The sequence below is a fragment of the Limulus polyphemus genome, unplaced genomic scaffold, assembly GCF_000517525.1.
Source record: "Limulus polyphemus unplaced genomic scaffold, Limulus_polyphemus-2.1.2 Scaffold528, whole genome shotgun sequence".
In the NCBI taxonomy this organism is placed as follows: Eukaryota; Metazoa; Arthropoda; class Merostomata; order Xiphosura; family Limulidae; genus Limulus; species Limulus polyphemus.
In genome coordinates, this window is record NW_013666138.1 from 306183 (window position 1) to 326466 (window position 20284).

At 31.0% G+C, this 20284-nt stretch overlaps 1 protein-coding gene across 1 annotated transcript in view; it reads left to right on the plus strand.

Moving 5' to 3' along the window:
* Positions 1 to 20284, plus strand: part of LOC106458887 (dedicator of cytokinesis protein 11-like) — a 168422-nt gene that overhangs the window by 81803 nt on the left and 66335 nt on the right. Inside the window, 3 exon segments of the mRNA XM_022385244.1 lie at positions 13309 to 13338; positions 16659 to 16844; positions 18269 to 18469. Of these exon segments, the coding sequence (XP_022240952.1) occupies positions 13309 to 13338; positions 16659 to 16844; positions 18269 to 18469 (417 nt within the window).

Genomic DNA, 20284 nt, shown 5'->3' on the forward strand with positions numbered 1-20284 from the left:
TATTTCTTAATTAATATTACTTACTTGTCTGCTTAATTTGGTTATAACTTCTAGTATCTGTAACTTTCTGTTAAACATAGTCTACTAGTTTATGACTACATTAATGAATACTTTGTGCATTTGAAACACATTCTCCTATCTTTTTCTCAGTTCATTAATGCTAGCCATTATGTTTAGTTTTTATTTTAAATATTCTAACAAAAATATTAAGTATACAGTTAAGGTATTTTTATGGTCAGTATGAAAAATTTTTCTTTCGTGGTTTTGTTCTAATCAGTTTGATTTTCTAGTTATAATCTTATTCTAAGCTAATTTGAATATTAAAAGCTGAGCTTATGTAATTGTATATTTTTCTTTAAGAAGGGTGAATTTTGTACAAATATTCTGAGTTTCTTTTATTATGATTTCCTTTGTAGGGTGATGGTAATATTCGTTATTATGAGACTGTAGATGAAGCCCCATGGTGTTATTATCTCCACCAGTTTTTAACTGGTTCTCCCCAGCGAGGCCTTGGTTTTATGCCAAAACGTGGGCTTGACGTGATGCATTGTGAAATATTCCGGTTTTACAAACTGCATGCTACCAAAGAGCTTTGTGAGCCAATATCCATGATAGTTCCAAGAAAGGTATGGTGTTAATAACTTGTGAGTTGCAAAGATATTACTTATAATAATTCAACTTATAATAATTCACAAATTAAGATTTTCCAATCAATTTTGTTAAGTGTACTACACACTGTTATTTTAAACATTTTTAATGCAGTTGTTGAAAGAATTTACTTTGATGAATTACATAAAATATATTCATGTATCATCAATTACACGTACAGTCCGAACAGTTCCAAAATGACCTTTATCCTGACACAGTGGCACCTACTCCTGCTCAAACAGCTGAAGAATGGTTGAACGGCAAGAACCGTAATCCAGTTCTTTTGTCCTTGAAGGTTAGTACTATAGATGCAACATAGTCCTCCTGTAACATTTTAAATATATTTATTTATTTATTTTTATGACCTTCGTTAGTCTTAGACTAACTATTAGCTAATGCAAATATGTGTTGAATGGAAAGTAGTGACTTTAATGGGAGCTGTAAATTATGGTTTCAATCAAGGAGTTTTTAACAGAGTATGTGGGCATCCACAGAAATTTTTCCAGGGTGGGTGGGGGGAGTAGTGTGAAATTGTAAACTGAATAAAAACACAATTCATATACTATGCTGAATGAATAAAGAAAGAGTTATGTTTATTATTTTCACAAATTAAGATTTTAATTCATCAAAGTAAATTTTGTCAACAACTGCATTGAAAATGTTTAAAATGATAGTTTGTAATGTACTGAACAAAATTGATTGGAAACATGAAATATATTCATCAATTACACGTACAGTCCGAACAGTTCCAAAATGACCTTTATCCTGACACATGCTCCCCCTCCCGTATGCATGCCCATGTTATAGAGTAAGATATATTCAATTTTTTATTTATCAAACTTAGTTAAGTAATCAAAATAAAATTTATCTTTGAAGTAAAAGTTCAGTGATCTTGTTAAATGTTTTTTTTTTTGAAGCTCCAAGACATCAGATGAGCATGTTGTATAAAATCTAATGATGTACAAAAAATAATTTTTTGAAGAAAAAATTTGTATGTGCTTACTGAATAAACTACATATGTGCTGATGCATTATCTATATGAAAATGTTCTTATTGCTTTCGTAAAATATGCTATTGAATGATAGGAGAGATTTGTCTGGTTAACAGACAGTGTATGTGAATTGTATGTATGGTTTTAATGCAAGTTTTAATGTTTAATTCTTGTATATTAACAGACTGGTGCTGGAGCACGTGCCAACAAACCAGTGTTATATCATCTAGACAAACATTACTTAACAAAGTTTTAATGTTTAATTCTTGTATATTAACAGACTGGTGCTGGAGCACGTAATAACAAACCAGTGTTATATCATCCAGACAAACATTACTTAACAAAGTTTAATTTTTGTATATTAACAGACTGGTGCTGGAGCACGTACCAACAAACCAGTGTTATATCATCCAGACAAACATTACTTAACAACGGCAGATCGAAACAATGAACGAAAGTTTCTCTTCATCTCTCAAGACAACAGAGTTGACTACAGAGAGAGCCATATGAATAACAATGAGAACAACAATGTTATTAACAGCAACAGAGCTATAGATGAGTAAGTAAGACTTCAAAACTTTGCAATACAGTAGTTTACATAGGAGTAGGGTCATTGACTGAAATTATTTTGGTGAATATAAAAACAAACTTATAAGGTCAGCATTTGGATATGTTTTTAGAAGATATAAAAGATAAGAATTAGAATTTTTACAGTAATACAGTAGTTTGTTAACTTGAGAAAACTAACATATGAAAATATATAAGTAACTTTTGCTTGTAAAGTGGTGACAAAAGAAAATTCTGAGTAATAAGTATTAAAATGTATAACAGCAGGTTTTTGGTCTGTTGTCAGCAAAGTGTTCTTTAATTTTGACCTCTACCATACATTCATTGTATCTATCTAAAAAAAATCTTCAGAAACAGAAAAGCAGATAAATGACATTGAAAGGATGACAAGTAACTATAGCTTTGCTTTAAGAATTGATTGCTGTAGAAATAGATGAGATGCATTGGTAAAGACCACAAAAACTAAAATCTCAAGACTAAGATTCTGTATTTTTCACAATTTATGTTTGGGATGAAATCTGTAAAAAGCATTTTTTTTTTCTGTTGAATTTTGGTGAAATTTTTTCATTAATGATGTGTAGAACAGAGATTTTCTATTTGAGAATTAGTGGTCAGAATATTGAAGAGCCTTTTTATGACATTGGGTAATTTGTGATAACCTATATGTGTGTATATCCTGAGTTATGGAATTGACTATTTGATTTACTACACTTGTTAAAAGATTTTTATTATTAGTACATAAGAAGCAAAGTCATGGTGTTTGCCCATTTAAGGGATAACTTTTTTTACCATGATGAATGTAAAGTAGAAAAATTAATGTTTTATTTTTTGGCTTATAATATACTGTAGTAAAAACATATGACTGTCAAATTCAAAAAGTTGACAGATAGACCCTTGTATAGGTGTGAAATGTAAGGATTTGGTAATCCACTGGCTTTTTCATGAACTTTGAATTGATGTTTCAACCATGTATCCATGTCTTATAGACATAACCACTACCATGAGTAGGGGGTATTTTCATGATCTTAGCTGTACATTTAACTTAAGGATTGTTTTGTATTTATGATCAACAACAGCCTTCAGAGTTATAAAAGTGTATTGTAGAGGAAGGGCAGGGGTGGTGGAATAGAATATTATTAGTAAAGCATGGTATTCAACCTTTTAAGGTTTTTGTTATTGATGCTCAGACACTTGATAAACATTAAAATTAGATTCATTCAGTGTTGTTTCCTGCTTATATTCTTTCAAACTGATAACTTGATTAAGCTGTTATGGAAAATTAAACACACTAGAGAATAAGCTTGAAGAAGGCTGCAGTGCAGCTAAAAGCTTTTATGAAAGATAAAAAATGTGGCTTATTCTCTTATAAATTGTACTTATTTTAAATTGAAAACCACATTATTGTAAACACCTACTGTTAAAGTTAAGAAAATAGATTGTGACAGCTGCTTAACAGTACAATAACTATACTTTTATATTCAGCACCAATCAAAACAAAGTTATTGAGATCACTAAGAAACGTTTACCTTGGCTTGAAGATGAAGAGGAGGAAGTATCTAATGGAATGATAGTGTGTGACATTGTCTCCAGTGGTATTTTGCCAGTAGCCACTTATGTAACATTGGACGATACCGATAGCTCTAGTGATCCTGAAATTGAACCAGATGGACCACAAACAGAAGCAGAGGTAGAACCTTGTAGATAAAATTCTGACGAAGTTTTAGATTTAATATTTTAAAATAATTTTAGATATGTTAATAATTGTTTATACCTCTACTAACAACCACAAAACGATGTCATGATAGGCAGTGAAATTGCGACTTGCAGTACAGAAGAAAAGAAGTAAAATATTTAAACAAATCTTCTTAGTCAGTCTACCTGTCTTAAAATTTTATCTATAAGATAGAGATATGCGTAAATATATATATTTTCTGATCATTTGTAGTTTGAGTCATCTTGCTGTAAATGTTTTATAAAATTATCTTTAAAGTTTGAATTTTTTATTTCTACTTTGCAGTGTTTTGCCTTTCCACTCTCCCAGTATTATAAGTTAAAATGTGTTTTCTCTCCAAACGTATTAAAAAAAAGACTTGAAAATTTAGTTGTTTAAGTAATGGTTTTTAAAATATACTTTCTGTTTTGTGGGTAGTATTTATAGAAATAATTTCTGTTTAAAAATATGGATATAAACTAGAAAATAGAACATTTGATAAAATCTTTCAAAATTTTTACATGGATTGGAGCAGCTGAAAAAGGCCTATAAACGCCAAACTGCAGAAATTAAAATGTTGAATGAAGAGTTGACGGCGAAAAATGCCCAAATACAAGAGTTGGAAGATCAGTTGGAGAGATTAACAACAAATCACAGACAGATGTGAAGATGCGATGAGCACGTGGTGTTTGTGTTGTATCACACGTGACACTTGTATTATTGTAGCATTTCTGCTTCAGCCTTTACTTGGTTCAAAGTTGTGATAGTTATCTTCAAAACAGTGAGAACTGTGTAATTAATTTTTTTCTTTTTGGGATCCTGATTTTTTTTGGGGGGGGGAGGCAAGTAGCTTTATAGTGTAGTCAGAATTACTAATTTTCCATAGGTTATCAAAGTGAAAAGAAAACAAAATGAAAAAATTTTTGGGACCTTGATTTTTTTTCAAGTTGTTTTATATGAGAATTGTGGTATATCTACAAGTTTGTTTTGCTCTGTTCCTTACTGTGAAGCTATGTTAGTTATAGTTCACTGTTAAAAAGTAACATTTCAGCCATCACTCTTGTTACTTCAAGTTGCCAATCATTGCTAACCAATATTTCTCTGATATCTAGTTAATTAGGGTGTGTGTGTACTGAAGTAAGTGTATTATAGTATAAGTTATTAAATTTTTTTTATTTATATAAAAGTACTGACTGAAAATCACACCTGCTTTTCAATATTCTTGAATTAGTTATTTGTGTAAAGCTTTATTGAAAATAGCCAATATTTTAATAACCACAATAATAGTTGATGTGCAGAAAACTTTTACAGTAGTTAAAACGAGAGAATTAGCCAGTGAACTGGTAGTTAACAAAACGATTTAAAAAAAACAATATTCAATAAAATGATGGCACTCAGATATTAAAGTATGTTTATAAGAAGGTCTAGACAACAATATTAGTTAAATTTGAAACAATGGTTTTACTATATTCTACATACACATCAAACATTGAATTTCAAATAGATTCAACATGGTTCTTAATAGTCAAGTTTAAAGGACATTTAGTTCAGAGATATCGAATATTGTAGGCCTTGTTTTGTAAATTATGATGATTACTGAAATATCAGGTTAATAATGCATGTAGGTTACTTTTGGTAGTATGTCTCGTGAATATATTGACTAGTTGTTTTTTATGCACTAATGCTGATCTCATTAACTCTAAGTTCCAGAAATTAAGTAAATATTTTTATATAAGAGTAATATAGAATGATGATGTTGCCAGAATGTAATATTCATTTTATGCATTTCACAATTATTGTTTTGTTTACGCATACTATTACTGGTGCAGAATGCACAGGACGCTCAACCTCTGTCTCTTATCAATCTTTATCTACCAGGAACTTTAGTTTTATATTTGACGGTTAAAAATTGAAAGATATAACAGTTTTAAGTGTTAAATTGTGGTGATTTTTGTTTAAAAAAATTATTTTGAATAGTTCGCTTTTTAAAAAAAATTTTAATGGATATTATTGCTGGAGCTTTAGGATTTGGAAAATATTGAGTTTAGTGCCAATACTTTGAAGTGATTTCACTTTGTTGGAATCTGCAGTAAGATTCTTTGGTTTAGTGAAGAAAATTAATAGCTATCAGAAGATTTGAAAATTGATTTATTAATAATGGAATTTTACTTTTCTTGTTAAATATGAATAGTAAGTGTTTATTTTTAACCTTAACGTTTCTGATTTGGAAGTTTTCATACTTTTAAGCACTAATTAGGTTTGTGTGGCAACTAGAAAAGGTGGTGAAGCTGCAGTTTGAATAAGTGAAACCACCAAAAACGGAATTCTAACTGTAGAACAGCACCAAACAAACGTTGAAAACAGAAGTTTCAGAAAATATAGTATTAGCTAAAGAAACAATACAGTTTCATGTAAGTGATGAAACTAGTGAAGCAGTAAAGTTCCAGACAAACGTTGGAAACAGAAGTTTCAGAAAATATAGTATTAGCTAAAGAAACAATATAGTGTCATGTTAGTGATGAACGTAGTGAAGCAGTACAGTTCCAGACAAACGTTGAAAACAGAAGTTTCAGAAAATATAGTATTAGCTAAAGAAACAATACAGTGTCATGTAAGTGATGAAACTAGTGAAGCAGTACAGTTCCAGACAAACATTGAAAGTATTACCATTAGAATATAAAGGTTTAGCTAAAGAAACAATACAGTGTCATGTAAGTGATGAAACTAGTGAAGCAGTGAAGTTCCAGACAAACGTTGATAGTATTACCGTTAGAATATAAAGGTTTAGCTAAAGAAACAATACAGTTTCATGTAAGTGATGAACGTAGTGAAGCAGTACAGTTCCAGACAAACGTTGAAAACAAAAGTTTCAGAAAATATAGTACTAGCTAAAGAAACAATACAGTTTCATGTAAGTGATGAACGTAGTGAAGCAGTACAGTTCCAGACAAACGTTGAAAACATTACCGTAAGAATATAAAGGTTTAGCTGAAGAAACAATACAGTTTCATGTAAGTGACGAAAACATAAAAAATAATAGTTTTTCAGATAACACTTTAAGCGATATTAAAATTCATATACTGTGATTTACATAGACGTTATAAAACTGACCAATAGTGACACTAGATACGATTCCCCACACAGCCATATATGTTAGAACAAACAGTGTCTTTGAAGCTAAAGTCTTGTTGTTTGAATCCAGAAGCGCTTATTGTAAGTTGTATATTTTGTACATGTAGTTTATGTATATGTGATCTAACTTGCTTCCTTTCGTACTTGACCACAACATAATGCAGCAACACAAGGGTCAGTCTATTATTACAATCTCGAGCCATTTCTAAGCACAGTTAACCATGTAATAATTTTCAATAGGATTTTATCCTTGTATTATTATTTATAAGAAAGCCATAAATAAATTGAACCAGAAATATTGTTATTATTTCTTTGGGCAAAGAAAAACGAAATCAGCAGTGTAATTAGTGTAATTCTCTTAGCTTTAAAATATAATTAAATTATCATTCCCCACCCCATTTGCAATTACTCACAATTTTCATGTTATTTATTTTCTATAAAATAAGTACGATCAGAACAGCCCCATTTACGACAAACATTTTATTTTACGAATAATAATAATTTAGTTGTGCGTGTGTTTTCATGGTGTATTGTGAAAACATGTATGATAGGTTTTTCTGAATCTCATCGTGAAGGGTACTGTATTCCCTTCCACGTGGGTCCTTATTTTTGTCATTATATAGCTCAGATTTTTGTTTGACAAAAAAAAAAACGAGCAGCTGATAAGTACGAAATGTACACGAACAACTGTGATATGTATATCTCGTAAATTAAACGGTTTTTATTTTTAAATTTTATCAGCAAGCTAGTTCATATTCTTTGGGTTTACTTGAATCTCCCCGCCCTAAAACAAGTTCCGTTGCTCGTCATTTCTTGCAGATAACTCATCTGTATGTCTGACAGATTACCGCAGCCATACAAGCTTAACTAAATCTAATTAAATCCGTATCCCAAGCTGCAATCAGTCTATTTCACGATTTTTCGTGTTTTTCGGTATAAAACAAGAGCGAACAAAAACAGCCCTATTTATGGCAAACTTTAATATTCTGTGGTAAGAAAGTTTTAGCTTTGTGTGTGAAATATGTACGTTACTGGTTTTTGGTTTACGTGTATGGAAGTTTGTGAACAAATCGGCAATTTTTGAGTGCCAAGTAAACTGGCAAAGTTTGTTGTCAGAAGCTACTAAATGGACATGTCTCCTAGACCCACTTAACTTCGATATTCACCTACAGTGCTTGGTAAACCGAAATACCACCCTCCCCCTCCTCCCACACCACTTTCAGTTAACACTCGAGACCTGCTGTATCATTTCATATATTACGTGTATTTGTGTTTGGTTTTGTGATTTTAGTTCTATTTAGTACAAGTCGGTGCTCACGAATTTGTAGAACTTTGGTAGACTAGAGGGTTTTTACATAAACAAATATACGTTATAACACCAGTATTTAGTGTTTCGGAGAATCCTGCTAAAATATGCAAGTCTTGGCTACTTTCGAACGATGCAAACGAGCAAATATTTTGGATTATATTTTATCTTATTGATGTGTTAACGTTGAATCTGAAAGAAAGGTTTTTAGGCGCCAAACAGCCCACGAGATATGGCTGGATACTTAGAATTATTGCTCATAAGAAAACGCCTATGTTGTTTAATGCGGATATCGAATACTCTTTGCCTTTATAATAGCTGTTTTTCCCCAATATATTTTGTGAATAAAGCCCCATTTACAAATACATTTCTTCCTTACAACTTACACGAGTTTTAAAGTCTTCTTAAAGATTAGTTCTCGATCTTCATCATATTCCTGTCTGTAACGGACACCTGATCGAAAATTGGGAGAGCTTCTTAAACTAGGTAATTGTAACTTTTCATTAACTCTTAAATTTGTTTAACTTCCAGAAAACGAGTACGAAATGGAATAATGACAAACTATACTATTCAGTCTTAGTATTGAGGTGGTCAAACGGTCAGTGAAACTAGTGTTATGGCTTAATGTAGACACATAAGTAAGTTCCATGTGAAACAAAATGTTGCTGGTGTTTAATGTAAATTGTCATTGACTGACACACCACTTGTCATGATCTTAAGACTTGTAGTGTGTGTTTTAAGTATAGGCTCTCAAAAAATGTAACAAAACACACGTATTGAGTTATTTATTGTTTTAACGAGAACTGATTTGAAAACTGTTCATTTTGATGTTGGCGTTAGCCTCAACGAAATGTTTAACATTGTGTTAGTGCTCGATTTTTGTTATCGGGTTTTAGCTGTTTTGATTTTTACTAGTTTTAAGTTGCATATTTATGGAAAGGTTAAATACATTAATGAAACTTTCTGTCTTACTAGAACTTTCGTAGTTTCAAAAAGAAGTTTATATTGGTGTATGTTTTTTTAATGAAAATTCTAACAGAATTCTGAGTGTGGGGGCATTTAACGTTGTTCTTGTATTTTTTAGCTGTTCCCACTTCTAAAGTGTCATCAGCTGTAACTGTTTTATTTGCTATAGACCAAAGTACTCACCAAAGAAGCTATACTGTATTTGTGTATTGTGATGTCGACTCAGAAATAAAGCTAGCTTTGACCGTAGAGATCACGTTTTTTTGTGTGTAAGGTTGAAGATTCCACACAGAGTAAAAGACTTGTTTGAAGTTTAACATCCGAATAAATTTTTGAAATAGTTTATCAAATAGGCATAGTATTCTGACTCGTTTATTAATGTTATTAAATATGTCTTAAACCTTTTTTGTTGTTGTTGCTGTAACTAGTTTATTCCAAGTAAACTTTTATTGGAGATACATTTTATTATACAGCGAGTAAAGCATGCTAAATACGTGTTTAAAAATTTGATGTATTGCTCCTTAAATGCTAGAAAGTACAATTGTCTGTACAGTCTATTGACTCTAGTAGCGCCCCCCAGTGGCACAGCGGACTTAGAACGCTAGAAACCGGGTTTCGATACCCGTGGTGGGTAGAGCACAGATAGCCCAGTGTGTAGCTTTGTGCTTAATTCCAAACAAACAGACGAAGACTAGTAGGAAAATAACTTGTATATGTTAAATGTTTTTACACGGACTTGTAAGCAGTAAGTAGAAAAAATATTTTGCATTATATTAATTTTTTTTAAAAAAACGAACAAAAATCGGATCATTTGACTAAAAATCCTGGAAGTTCGATGTACAGATCTGGAAAGCAGAGAATCGGTCAACATGCAATGACGAAGGACCGATATTTAATTTAAGATAATCCTTATTTTATCGGAGTTTAACTCATTGCTGGAAGGTAGAAAAGCATCAAAGTTATAAATAAATTAAAAATGGTGTTCTTTTTTGTTTGTTGAGGCTATATATATTATATAATACACTATAAATAAGCATTGTGGCTGGTTAGAGAGATAGAAGAATTCGTATAGTCATCATTTTATAAAAACAGACATCTTGTTTATTCTAATTTCATTATTATTTACATAGATCTAAAATATAAGTATAATCATATTCAAGCATGTCCACAGAAAAATCAAGTGAGCAAGGTCTTTCCTTTTTTGGATTTCCTGGTTGCTGTGAATCGAATGGTCCGGAATTCGAGACGTGATATTGCGAAACTCCAACTGTATTTACAGCTGTAGATGCATTATAAGAGTGACAGTCAATCCCAGTATTCGGTTCAGCGACCTGGGACGCCCTTGTGGTGATGAGTGCTGTTAGCTGGCTACCTTTTCTCAGGCCAGTAAATCTAAATTATATGCGGCTAAATTTGAATCCGGGGGTTAGGGGTCTTTGACCTGGTCATTTAATGTAGGCATGGCATCGTTTGGTGGTTAGGGCGCTTGACTCGCATATGCGGGTCGCGGGTTCGAATCCCCGTCACGCCGAACATGCTCGTCCTTTCAGCCGTGGAGGTGTCATAACGTGACGGTCAATCCCACTATTCGTCGGTAAAAGAGTAACTCAAGAGTTGACGGTGGGTATTGTTGACTAGCTGCCTTTCCTCTAGTCTATCACTGCTAAATTAGAGAAAGTATAGCGCAGATAGCCCTCGTGTAGCTTTGCGCGAAATTCAAAACAAACCAAACCATTTAACGTATATGCGCATAAATATGCAGTTCAGATTTCACTCCTCTTTATAAAGACACGTGATTTAACCAAAACCTGATTGCACTAATAAAGGTTAACAAGATTTTATTAATTGTTAATTAGAAACAAATAAACAATGCTCTGATCCACACAATATTTTATTCATTTTAAGATGCGGATGCGTTGTAATATTACCTGCCCAATCCCTTAGTGTTGGTGGTTGGTGTTGCTGACTGGCTGTCTCTCCCCTCCTGTCAGATAGCCTTAGTAGGTTTGGCATAGAATACAAATATTATACATGTGTGTGTTGGTATGTATGTATGAACACATCTTACGCTAATTAAATATTAGTTTCATGTTCAATTAGTAATATTACTGTAAGTTCTGTCGTTAATATTCAACATAGCATACGATTTAATTATTAAAATTATTTGGCAAATTGCAGTGGATAGTTGTAAATATTAGAATAAGTACAACGTTTCGACCACTAGTGCGGTCGTTTTCAAGTACGAACAGAACAAATTAAACTGGAATAACGTTATAATGTTAATAGCAAGATAGACAAGGCATTTGTATAAAATGAATAGTGAAAAACGTGCTATCTTTAAACGAATCGTGAAATATCATGTACTAAGCTGATAATGCGAACCTAATACAAAGGATGCAGTAATTAAAATAAAGGTGTAAGTAGGTAGTTAGTCTTATAAGTTACAGAAGGCAAAAATGGTAGAGAGATGTCCCTGGATGTTTATCAGTGTTTTAGTTAGCAAGGCTTCCGGTATTTTCTGATTGTGCATATTAGGTGTATAATGGTTGAAGACGGCTTCAATGCCTGGATGTTTATCAGTGTTTTAGTTCGCAAGGCTTCTGGTATTTTCTGATTGTGCATATTAGGTGTATAATGGTTGGAGACGGCTTCAATGCCTGGATGTATATCAGTGTTTTAGTTAGCAAGGCTTTCGGTATTTTCTGATTGTGCATATTAGGTGTATAATGGTTGGAGACGGCTTCAATGGGTAATGAAGAAAAATTTTCATATAAGTTTAACATAAAAGCAAATGTACAACGTTTCGACAAGGTTTTGTCATCATCAGGTACAAAACCTTGTCAAAACATTGTACATTTGCTGTTATGTTAAACTTGTATCAAAGTTTTCTGCATTACCCATTCAAGCTGTCTCCAACCATTATTAGTCTCAAAGTGGGTTCCTCATCATCGAATGTTCCTGATATGTTGGACAACACATTATTACTAAGTATTCTCTTTGCTTGACTAAACTGCACCAAATTTTTCTGTTTCATGTTATATTGTACCTTGTTTCACTGACAAGCTTGTTGAGAGTTATAGTTTAGTCAGGTATACTTCAGTTATTTGTTTTATCTAATGGTCTTTACAATTCACCTGTAGTAGTATTTTCTATGCAAGCAAGCTTTCTTCAGAAATCATATTTGTGTGTTACCTTTAGACTTGTTTTTTACTGTACATTATTTCTCACTTCTGGGAAATGGAATATTCTTCTACTAACATTATTTATCATATTTTTGATAAAATTCTTTTAAGTAAACTTTTCTAGTTTGCCACAGCTATGTGCTGCACATGCACGTGCTCATTTTATCACCACAAAACTTAGCACTTCAGTAACATATGTGTTTTAGTTTACCTTTTTCAATAAACTTTATGTCATAGAATGTATATTAATGGTTAAAATGTAGTCAAAAATGGGGCATTTTTATGGCCACCTTTCCTTATATTTCTGCCAGAAGTAGTTTTTTCAACCAAAATTTGTTCAAGTAACAATTTCATACCATAACTAAAAGATAGTGGTACTATCTGTAGGACTTCTTTCTTGAAGATTGGTATAGCTCTTCATCAGCATGGCTAAACAGTGCAAGAGCAACATATGATTTATAACAAAAGAGACTTTAATGTCATTGTGAGCATCCATCATAAGGCTGAGGTATACTGGGTGAAGTCACTTTTTTCATATTCAAGTAAAACAACATTAATCAGGTGATTAGTATTAAACAATTTAATTTAAATTTAAAATCTAGTTTCTTTTTTTTTTTAAGACTGGATTTGTACATTCTTATGTTATCAGCTAAGTGGTGCAATAAGTTTTCATAAGTAAAATACTAAGCAGTGGGGTCTGTCAAACATGATTTGTCCGTGAGACAGCCAAACTTTAAAATGATTATGTATTCTTTTTCTCTTTATATCAACCTTCACTAACAACAACATTTTCTCTGTGCTTTAGGTTCAACATGGGATGGCCAAGAATTTGAAGGTGGTTTGTTCTTTGCATGAATTCTCTATAAAAAAGTGTAACAAATGTTCTTAAGCTAACCAATACAGGCAGTGTCTATTGATATGCAACAAATTGTAGAAAATTGTATTAATCCCCTCTTAGCTACTTGTGAGAAGAGTAGCAATAACTGGCATATTTTTTAAGGGTTGTGGGCTTTGGCTTGCTTAGCTATTTAACAAAATAACGTTCAGTTTTGTGTTACAGATGGCTTCTATTGTTAACTCCATAAAAAAGTGATATTTTTAACTACATTTTGAAATTATAGCACAAAGAGTATATGAAATTCACCTATCTGTATAACTTTCAAAATGTTCATCCATTATATTTTATAATGGATTTTAAAAAATAGAATACAATCAAGTATTTGATGTTTTTGTATTATCTGATTTCTAATTTGAATAATTATCGCTTTCTTTCCTGACATTCTTTGCTAAGTTTCTCACTTTAACCACACAATATCTTTCTTAGTTTCTCACCTGTTCTACTTCCAGACTAAATTATAGCACATAAGCAGTGTGTTTTACTGGAACAAAGAATGCACAACATGCCTTTAATTGTATTATGACAAATATGACCCTTCTCGTGAATCACTTTCGGGGGTGAAACTTGGATAATAGATTTTAGACAATGTGGTGATGACTATAGAATGAATGAACAGTAATGTTTCATGAAAGCAAATGTATAAATCAATCAGCAGTGTTTTCAGCTGACAATGTTTTTACAATCATATAATTCCACTCCTCATCAATATTCCTGGACAATGACAGGGAGGAGAGTATATTATATGTATGAAGCTGTCTTTTAATGATCAGGATTAACTTATCTTTATATAAAATTTGAGTAATGTGTAGCAGTGATTCCACTAATTTATTGTTCTGAAGAGCAAATTCATAGAAAAAGACTAAGCTTCGTATAGTGGTGGAGTATTCGTTATATGTGTGGTGTTTTCAATTCTCCTTTACTCACAACAACAAGCCTGTATTTATGTAGGATTTAAAGAATATATGGCATTGTTGCTAATAAGTTTCTTCTTCTGAATTATTAAATAGACAAGCTATTCAAAATACTAAAAATAAATATTAAACCCATTATGTTTGTTTCAAACTTGTCACTGAATTATACAAGATTTGGAGAATTCTGCCCCTATTCACTTACCCTGGACAAGGCAAATAGAAAGAACAAGACTAGGTTACATATAATGGTGGAGTATAAATGATATGTTTGCTATTTTGAGTTTCCTTTTACTTATTACAATGAATCTATATTTATATATGTTTTGAAAAATATATGGTATTGATGCTACTAATGTTTTATCTTCTAAATTATTTAGCAGACAAGCTATTTAAAATACTAAAAATAAACACGAAGCTCAATCTCTCATTCAATTCACCACTTGTCACTCAGTTATACCAGTTTCGGAAAATTCTACCCCTTAAGCATAAATAAATAGATAACCGCATTTGTTCATATGTCTAGATGACTTTCACACTTACCACTCATTATTTAAACAACAGAAGACGTTTTGACCTATCTCAAGATTTCTTTTCTTTCTTCATCCTAACTTATACGTATTTTCAGCTGTTTTGATACATAGCTATGTGTACAGTTGGTGGAAAATAACTAGGTACTTTTACTTAATTCTTAAAATGTTTCATTTCCTAACTAACTACTTCTTTTACCCTGCCAGGCTCTCTAGGTTCTGCATGAACATGAAGGAATCTTCTTGTATCGTTTGAAAGTTTCTTATCTCTTGGTGTAAAAACTGGCTAATATTGACCAAATAAGTAGGAAAACCATTAATATTTCTTTGTGAAAGTGAACTTGGTTTACTTCTGTGTAAAAGAAATATATAAATGATTAACAGAGTATTTTTTATAGATATTCTGTTGTATTGTAAACATCAAAATGATGTTTTATTGGTATAATCATGAAAAGAGATGGATACTTAATTAATCTCAACAAGCTGTCGTTGCTGTTTCTTAGTTTGTTTAGTGTTTCTTTTTATGAACATTCTTTGTCTCATCTTAGCCAGTTTTCAGATACTCCAAAATTACTTTATATGCATCTGTAGAGAGCATCTTTTTATGATATTTCTTTTCCTTTTCATCTGAAGAATGTATTTGGAATGTTGAACATGTTTGCTGTTAGAAGAGTTAGTTTCAAACACTAGTAACTTCACTGATCTGATGTTCATGTATGCATGTTTATGTTCACTAAGCATGTGTGAGTTGAAAGCTTCGGAAACATATGTTTTGCTGCAAAGAAGGTTCATTAAATATATATCTATATATTTATATGTATTTAATGTGATGAACATGTAATGTAGTCAGGTCATATTATAAAACTATTGTTTCAATAAATTTTTTAACAGCCTTCATGTTCTTCTTACTCTGTCTTCCTTCCAAGCACAAGCATTATTGTTGTATGTTGATATATATATATATATATATGTGTGTGTGTGTGTGTGTGTGTGTATTAGTTACTGTATTAAACACTATAGGTATTGTCAAATATCTGCAAATAAAAATAGTCTTATTCTTTGAAAGATAACTGTAATTCCATAAGGTGTATTTTCTTGAAAGATATGGGCAAGGAATAATGTTAAGCTAAACTTTGATTGCTTAAAGGAAGTGTATACTACTGTGATATTTAAAAGAAACTTACCAGTCTATAGGTCTAAAACTATTTTATAAATGTGCCTTATCTTGAAAAAGAACCTCAAAGAAAATTAGATCTTTAAATAAGTAAAGCAACCCATTAAACAAATTAGTTTTTGTTTATCTTAATAAATGTTTATGTCATGTTGTAATTCTTATCAGTTTAATTCTGATTATTTTTCGTTTATGTATAATTTTGTTCTGATATAGTGCATCAGAGATTTAAATATTAGCTTTATGTTTTCCAGTATTTTACTTAATATATGTCTATCCATAAACTGCTGTGTATTTATAGCTATGTATCCCTGGTCTTTGATGTACAGTAATTCTTGATTTTTGACATTCATTATATTACTTTATAGCCTATTCAATCATTTCAGAATTAAGGATATCTACTAGTGCAGAGAATCTTTGTGTAGCTTTGCACAAATATCCAAACCAGACATTATAGATAAAAACAGTAATTTTGTTTTTAGAATTATAAAATTTGTAAGATTTATTATAAGTATATGCTGGAAATCATTTTTATTATAATCTTCAATTTCTGTTAAGTTTTTCTTTGTATGGTGTACTATACTCTTAAACCATTATATATTGTTTGCATGTCATTATTTATGGCTAAAGCACTTATATTTTTCTTAGGCTCTTCATGCTGTAGATATCAGTACCATGATTAACTTCCTGCCTGTCATCTTTGCCCAATTATTCAGACTTCTAGTAGCAACAGCTGATGAAGAAGTTGCCAGAAATGCCTTACGTGTCCTTATTCACATTGTCAGCAGTGTCCATGATGCAGGGAAAGGAGACATTCTCCATTCTTATGTTCAGGTAATTCGTGCTGAACGTTCTTATAGCTTTAATCTTTAGTAACTAATCAGGGTAAGGACTTTGTTTTCAGCTGAAGTGGGAGTGTCCAAAAACTTATTTGGAGAATCCTACTTAATGGTTTCAAGTTTGTAAAATTTTGTCACTCTGTAGCAAAAGTGTAACTGAACAAAAATTTTTTTACTTCTTCACAAAAGCAAAAAAAAAGCCAGAAACATGTTTCCATATTGTACTCTTTTAGCTTTAAACCTTTGCCCAAAAGAACGTCATAGGTAATATCAAGTCATGAATTGGGAGGAATGCATGTAATTGAAGTAGGCACTTCAATAGAATGAAATTACTGAGGGAAGTTTGATGTGTTTTTCAGTCATAAACATACTTAAAAAGACAATTTAACTTTTCCTTTCTGATGTTGATGGTAAGATGGTATTTTTTTTCAAGAAATTTAGATAAGATGAAAATAGGTTAAGAAATATAATAATTTTAATTTTTTTTTCCAGTTCTTTTTACAATACTTTGAAATTTAAATTGCAAAACTGGACCTACAATAACATTCATGAATAATTGATTTAACTGCATATGGATCCTTAAAATAGTTAAAAAGACTTGTACAATATGTATGTTTAAAAAGGAATTGGTGTGCTCAGTGCTGATTCACCTCTTTTTTTAATTTCTGAGTAGATCAATTATTATGTTAGTTTCAATATTTTAAAGTTAATTTTAAGATTTTTCTCATGATGTAAAATGTCTTTCCTATGCAAGTATTATTAAGATAATATACAATTTGGCTGTTGGTCAAAATGGTGGATTTATAAATTTTAAGTGTATAAATATTAATTAATATTCTATTCATTATGTTAAAAAAACACATAGGTTCAAGAAGTCTTGAAAGATATGAATAGAAACCCTATAACTCGAGCACTTTTGAAAGGTGGACCTTTCTTCTTCAGGGACAAACTTAATATTCCATATCATTATCACTTATATATGTTTCTACTTCTAGTAGTTGTCAGTAGTAACTATAACTTCTTTATTAGGTTCCCAGCACAGTTGTTAATATAAGAGTATTATTATTATATGGAAAAGTGATGTAGATTTGCAGTGTGAAGTATCTGTAATGTAATACTTTTAAGGATGAAAAGTTTTCTTTTCTTTATGGAAGATCTATTAAAATACTACACCATGTTAACAACTAAGAAGTAGGGTAAGTGTAACTCACATTAGACCAATTTGTACTTTATAATGAAGTACCATGTATTCATGAGTCCTTAATACTTTAAAAAGACCTTCCTTTTGTTCTACGAATATAATATTTTAATTTCAAGTTATATTTTATATCCTGAAAATAATGTAAATATTTTAATGATTTTTTGTTCTCCAACACATTAAGGTGATATCTTTCTAATAATCTTTTTTTAACATTCTAGTATGTTTTTGTTGCTGAGAACATCAACACATCTGGTAAATCCACCATACACGAAGAGTTAACCAAGGCTCTGACTGCCATACTCAGGCCTGCAAACACGGATTTCCTGGTGATCAATAAGTTTTTAAAACATTCGTGGTTTTTCTTCCAAATCCTGACCAAGTCTATGGCACAGCATCTGTTGTCAACTGAAAGAATTAAGGTATGTATTAAATAGAATTTAAAGTAAATATGAAGTACAGTATAGTTCAAATAATCAAACTTATAATTGTAAATATGAAGAAGAAAGTGAAATGAAAACTTGTCTATAGGTGAAACTTATATTATGCCTTCCATCTATCTTCAGGTATTTCTAAATTGTAAATGCAAACAGTTTACTATGAATAGTTTCAATAAACAATTAAAATGTTTCTTAGTCATATGTACATTAGCAGTAGAAAGGCAGTGATGCCAAAAACCTTCACTGAACAACAATATTTGGTGTAAATGCAACATAAAGCATGTTTTTATTCTATAAACAGATTCTTCTTTGAATGAAACTAGAATTGACATCAACAATACATGTAATTTTGCTAACAATGGGTATAATTACTAATAGATATGAAAATTTGCTCTTATAAATAGTCCAGTATAACAGCTAAAGGTTGAATTGCTTGCTGGATAGTTTATTTGGCTAAGGGTTTTACAATCTGTAGTATGTGATTGACAGAGACTGCTGTAAATATATAGAGTTATGAAAAGAAAAACGTACTTAATTTAAATTGACCTATTCCAGCTGGGATGTTAAGTGAATATACCACCTTGACTGTTGTACTTGTGTATAATTTCTTTTCCTTTCCTTGAAATATGTAGCTTTTTATACACACCCACTCACTTATTCAGAATGATACATAAAATATTGATTGTTTTAAAAGTTTAAAAATTACTGTCCTTTCTAAATTGGTAGTTGATTTATAATTTTATTTTTTGTAATAATTTTCTGTTTGCACTGTAGTACTTCACTACCATTCTGCTGATAACAGAAGCTCACAACTTTCAAAACATCATTCCTTTGTCAACCATATTATGCATTCAACTTCGAAAAAAAATATTGTTTTTTAATGTAGTTTTTCGTGTTCAGTGTGTATAACTGTGAAACCAATCTGTGTTGTAATACAATGAAGTTAGTAGATGCAGTTTATTTGTACAAGACAAAATAATTATACCAAACAGTAAAAAAATATAATTAAGGAAAATGGATATATGCCCATCAGGGCTGCACTTAGCTGAGCCAATGTTTTTTCATGGTATGATGCAGATATTGAAAAAGTTGTTTACAAGGAATTTTGTAAACAATTTATCTATTATGAATTTGATAGTCCTTAGTTTTAGACTGTGGCTTAAAATGCCACAACTCTGTATACTTTAATGAATTTTGATATGTTCTACCAACAGAATAATATAATTTTGTAAAACTAATGCCTTTCCATCCATTGCATAAGGATATAGAGAAGAAGAGGAAAAGAAAAATGCAAAAACAATATGAACAGGTTTAAGGCTTACTAAGAGTGACTCTTTGGGATGCATGTTCATTTCAGTTTGTATTTGTTGTTAAAATTTAACAAAATCATTTTCTTCTGCAAAATTTTAAAATCATCATTTTCATGTAATTCTGTAGCATTTTTTTAAAAGCCAGTTTTCAGAATATTGCTTGTGTCATTTTATCCTAAATTTTTGTTTCATTTTTATATTTTAAACAAAATGCACATACAATAAGCATGTTTGAACATGATTTTATTTTAATTTCAAATAAATTTGGTGTGTAACTTTCAAAAATTTTGTTTGCAAATTCAATATTTTGTTGGGTTCTGAGAATTCTGTTAACAAGTGCCAAAAACGTGGATGATTAATTCAAACTTTTGAAGGAGGGATGTTAAAATTAATTAAAATCTTTGAAGTTGGGGTGAATACTGACAGTATCAACATAGCCAGAGATGTTTTTTTCAATTTAAAAGAATTCTTAGAAAAAGTCTAAGTG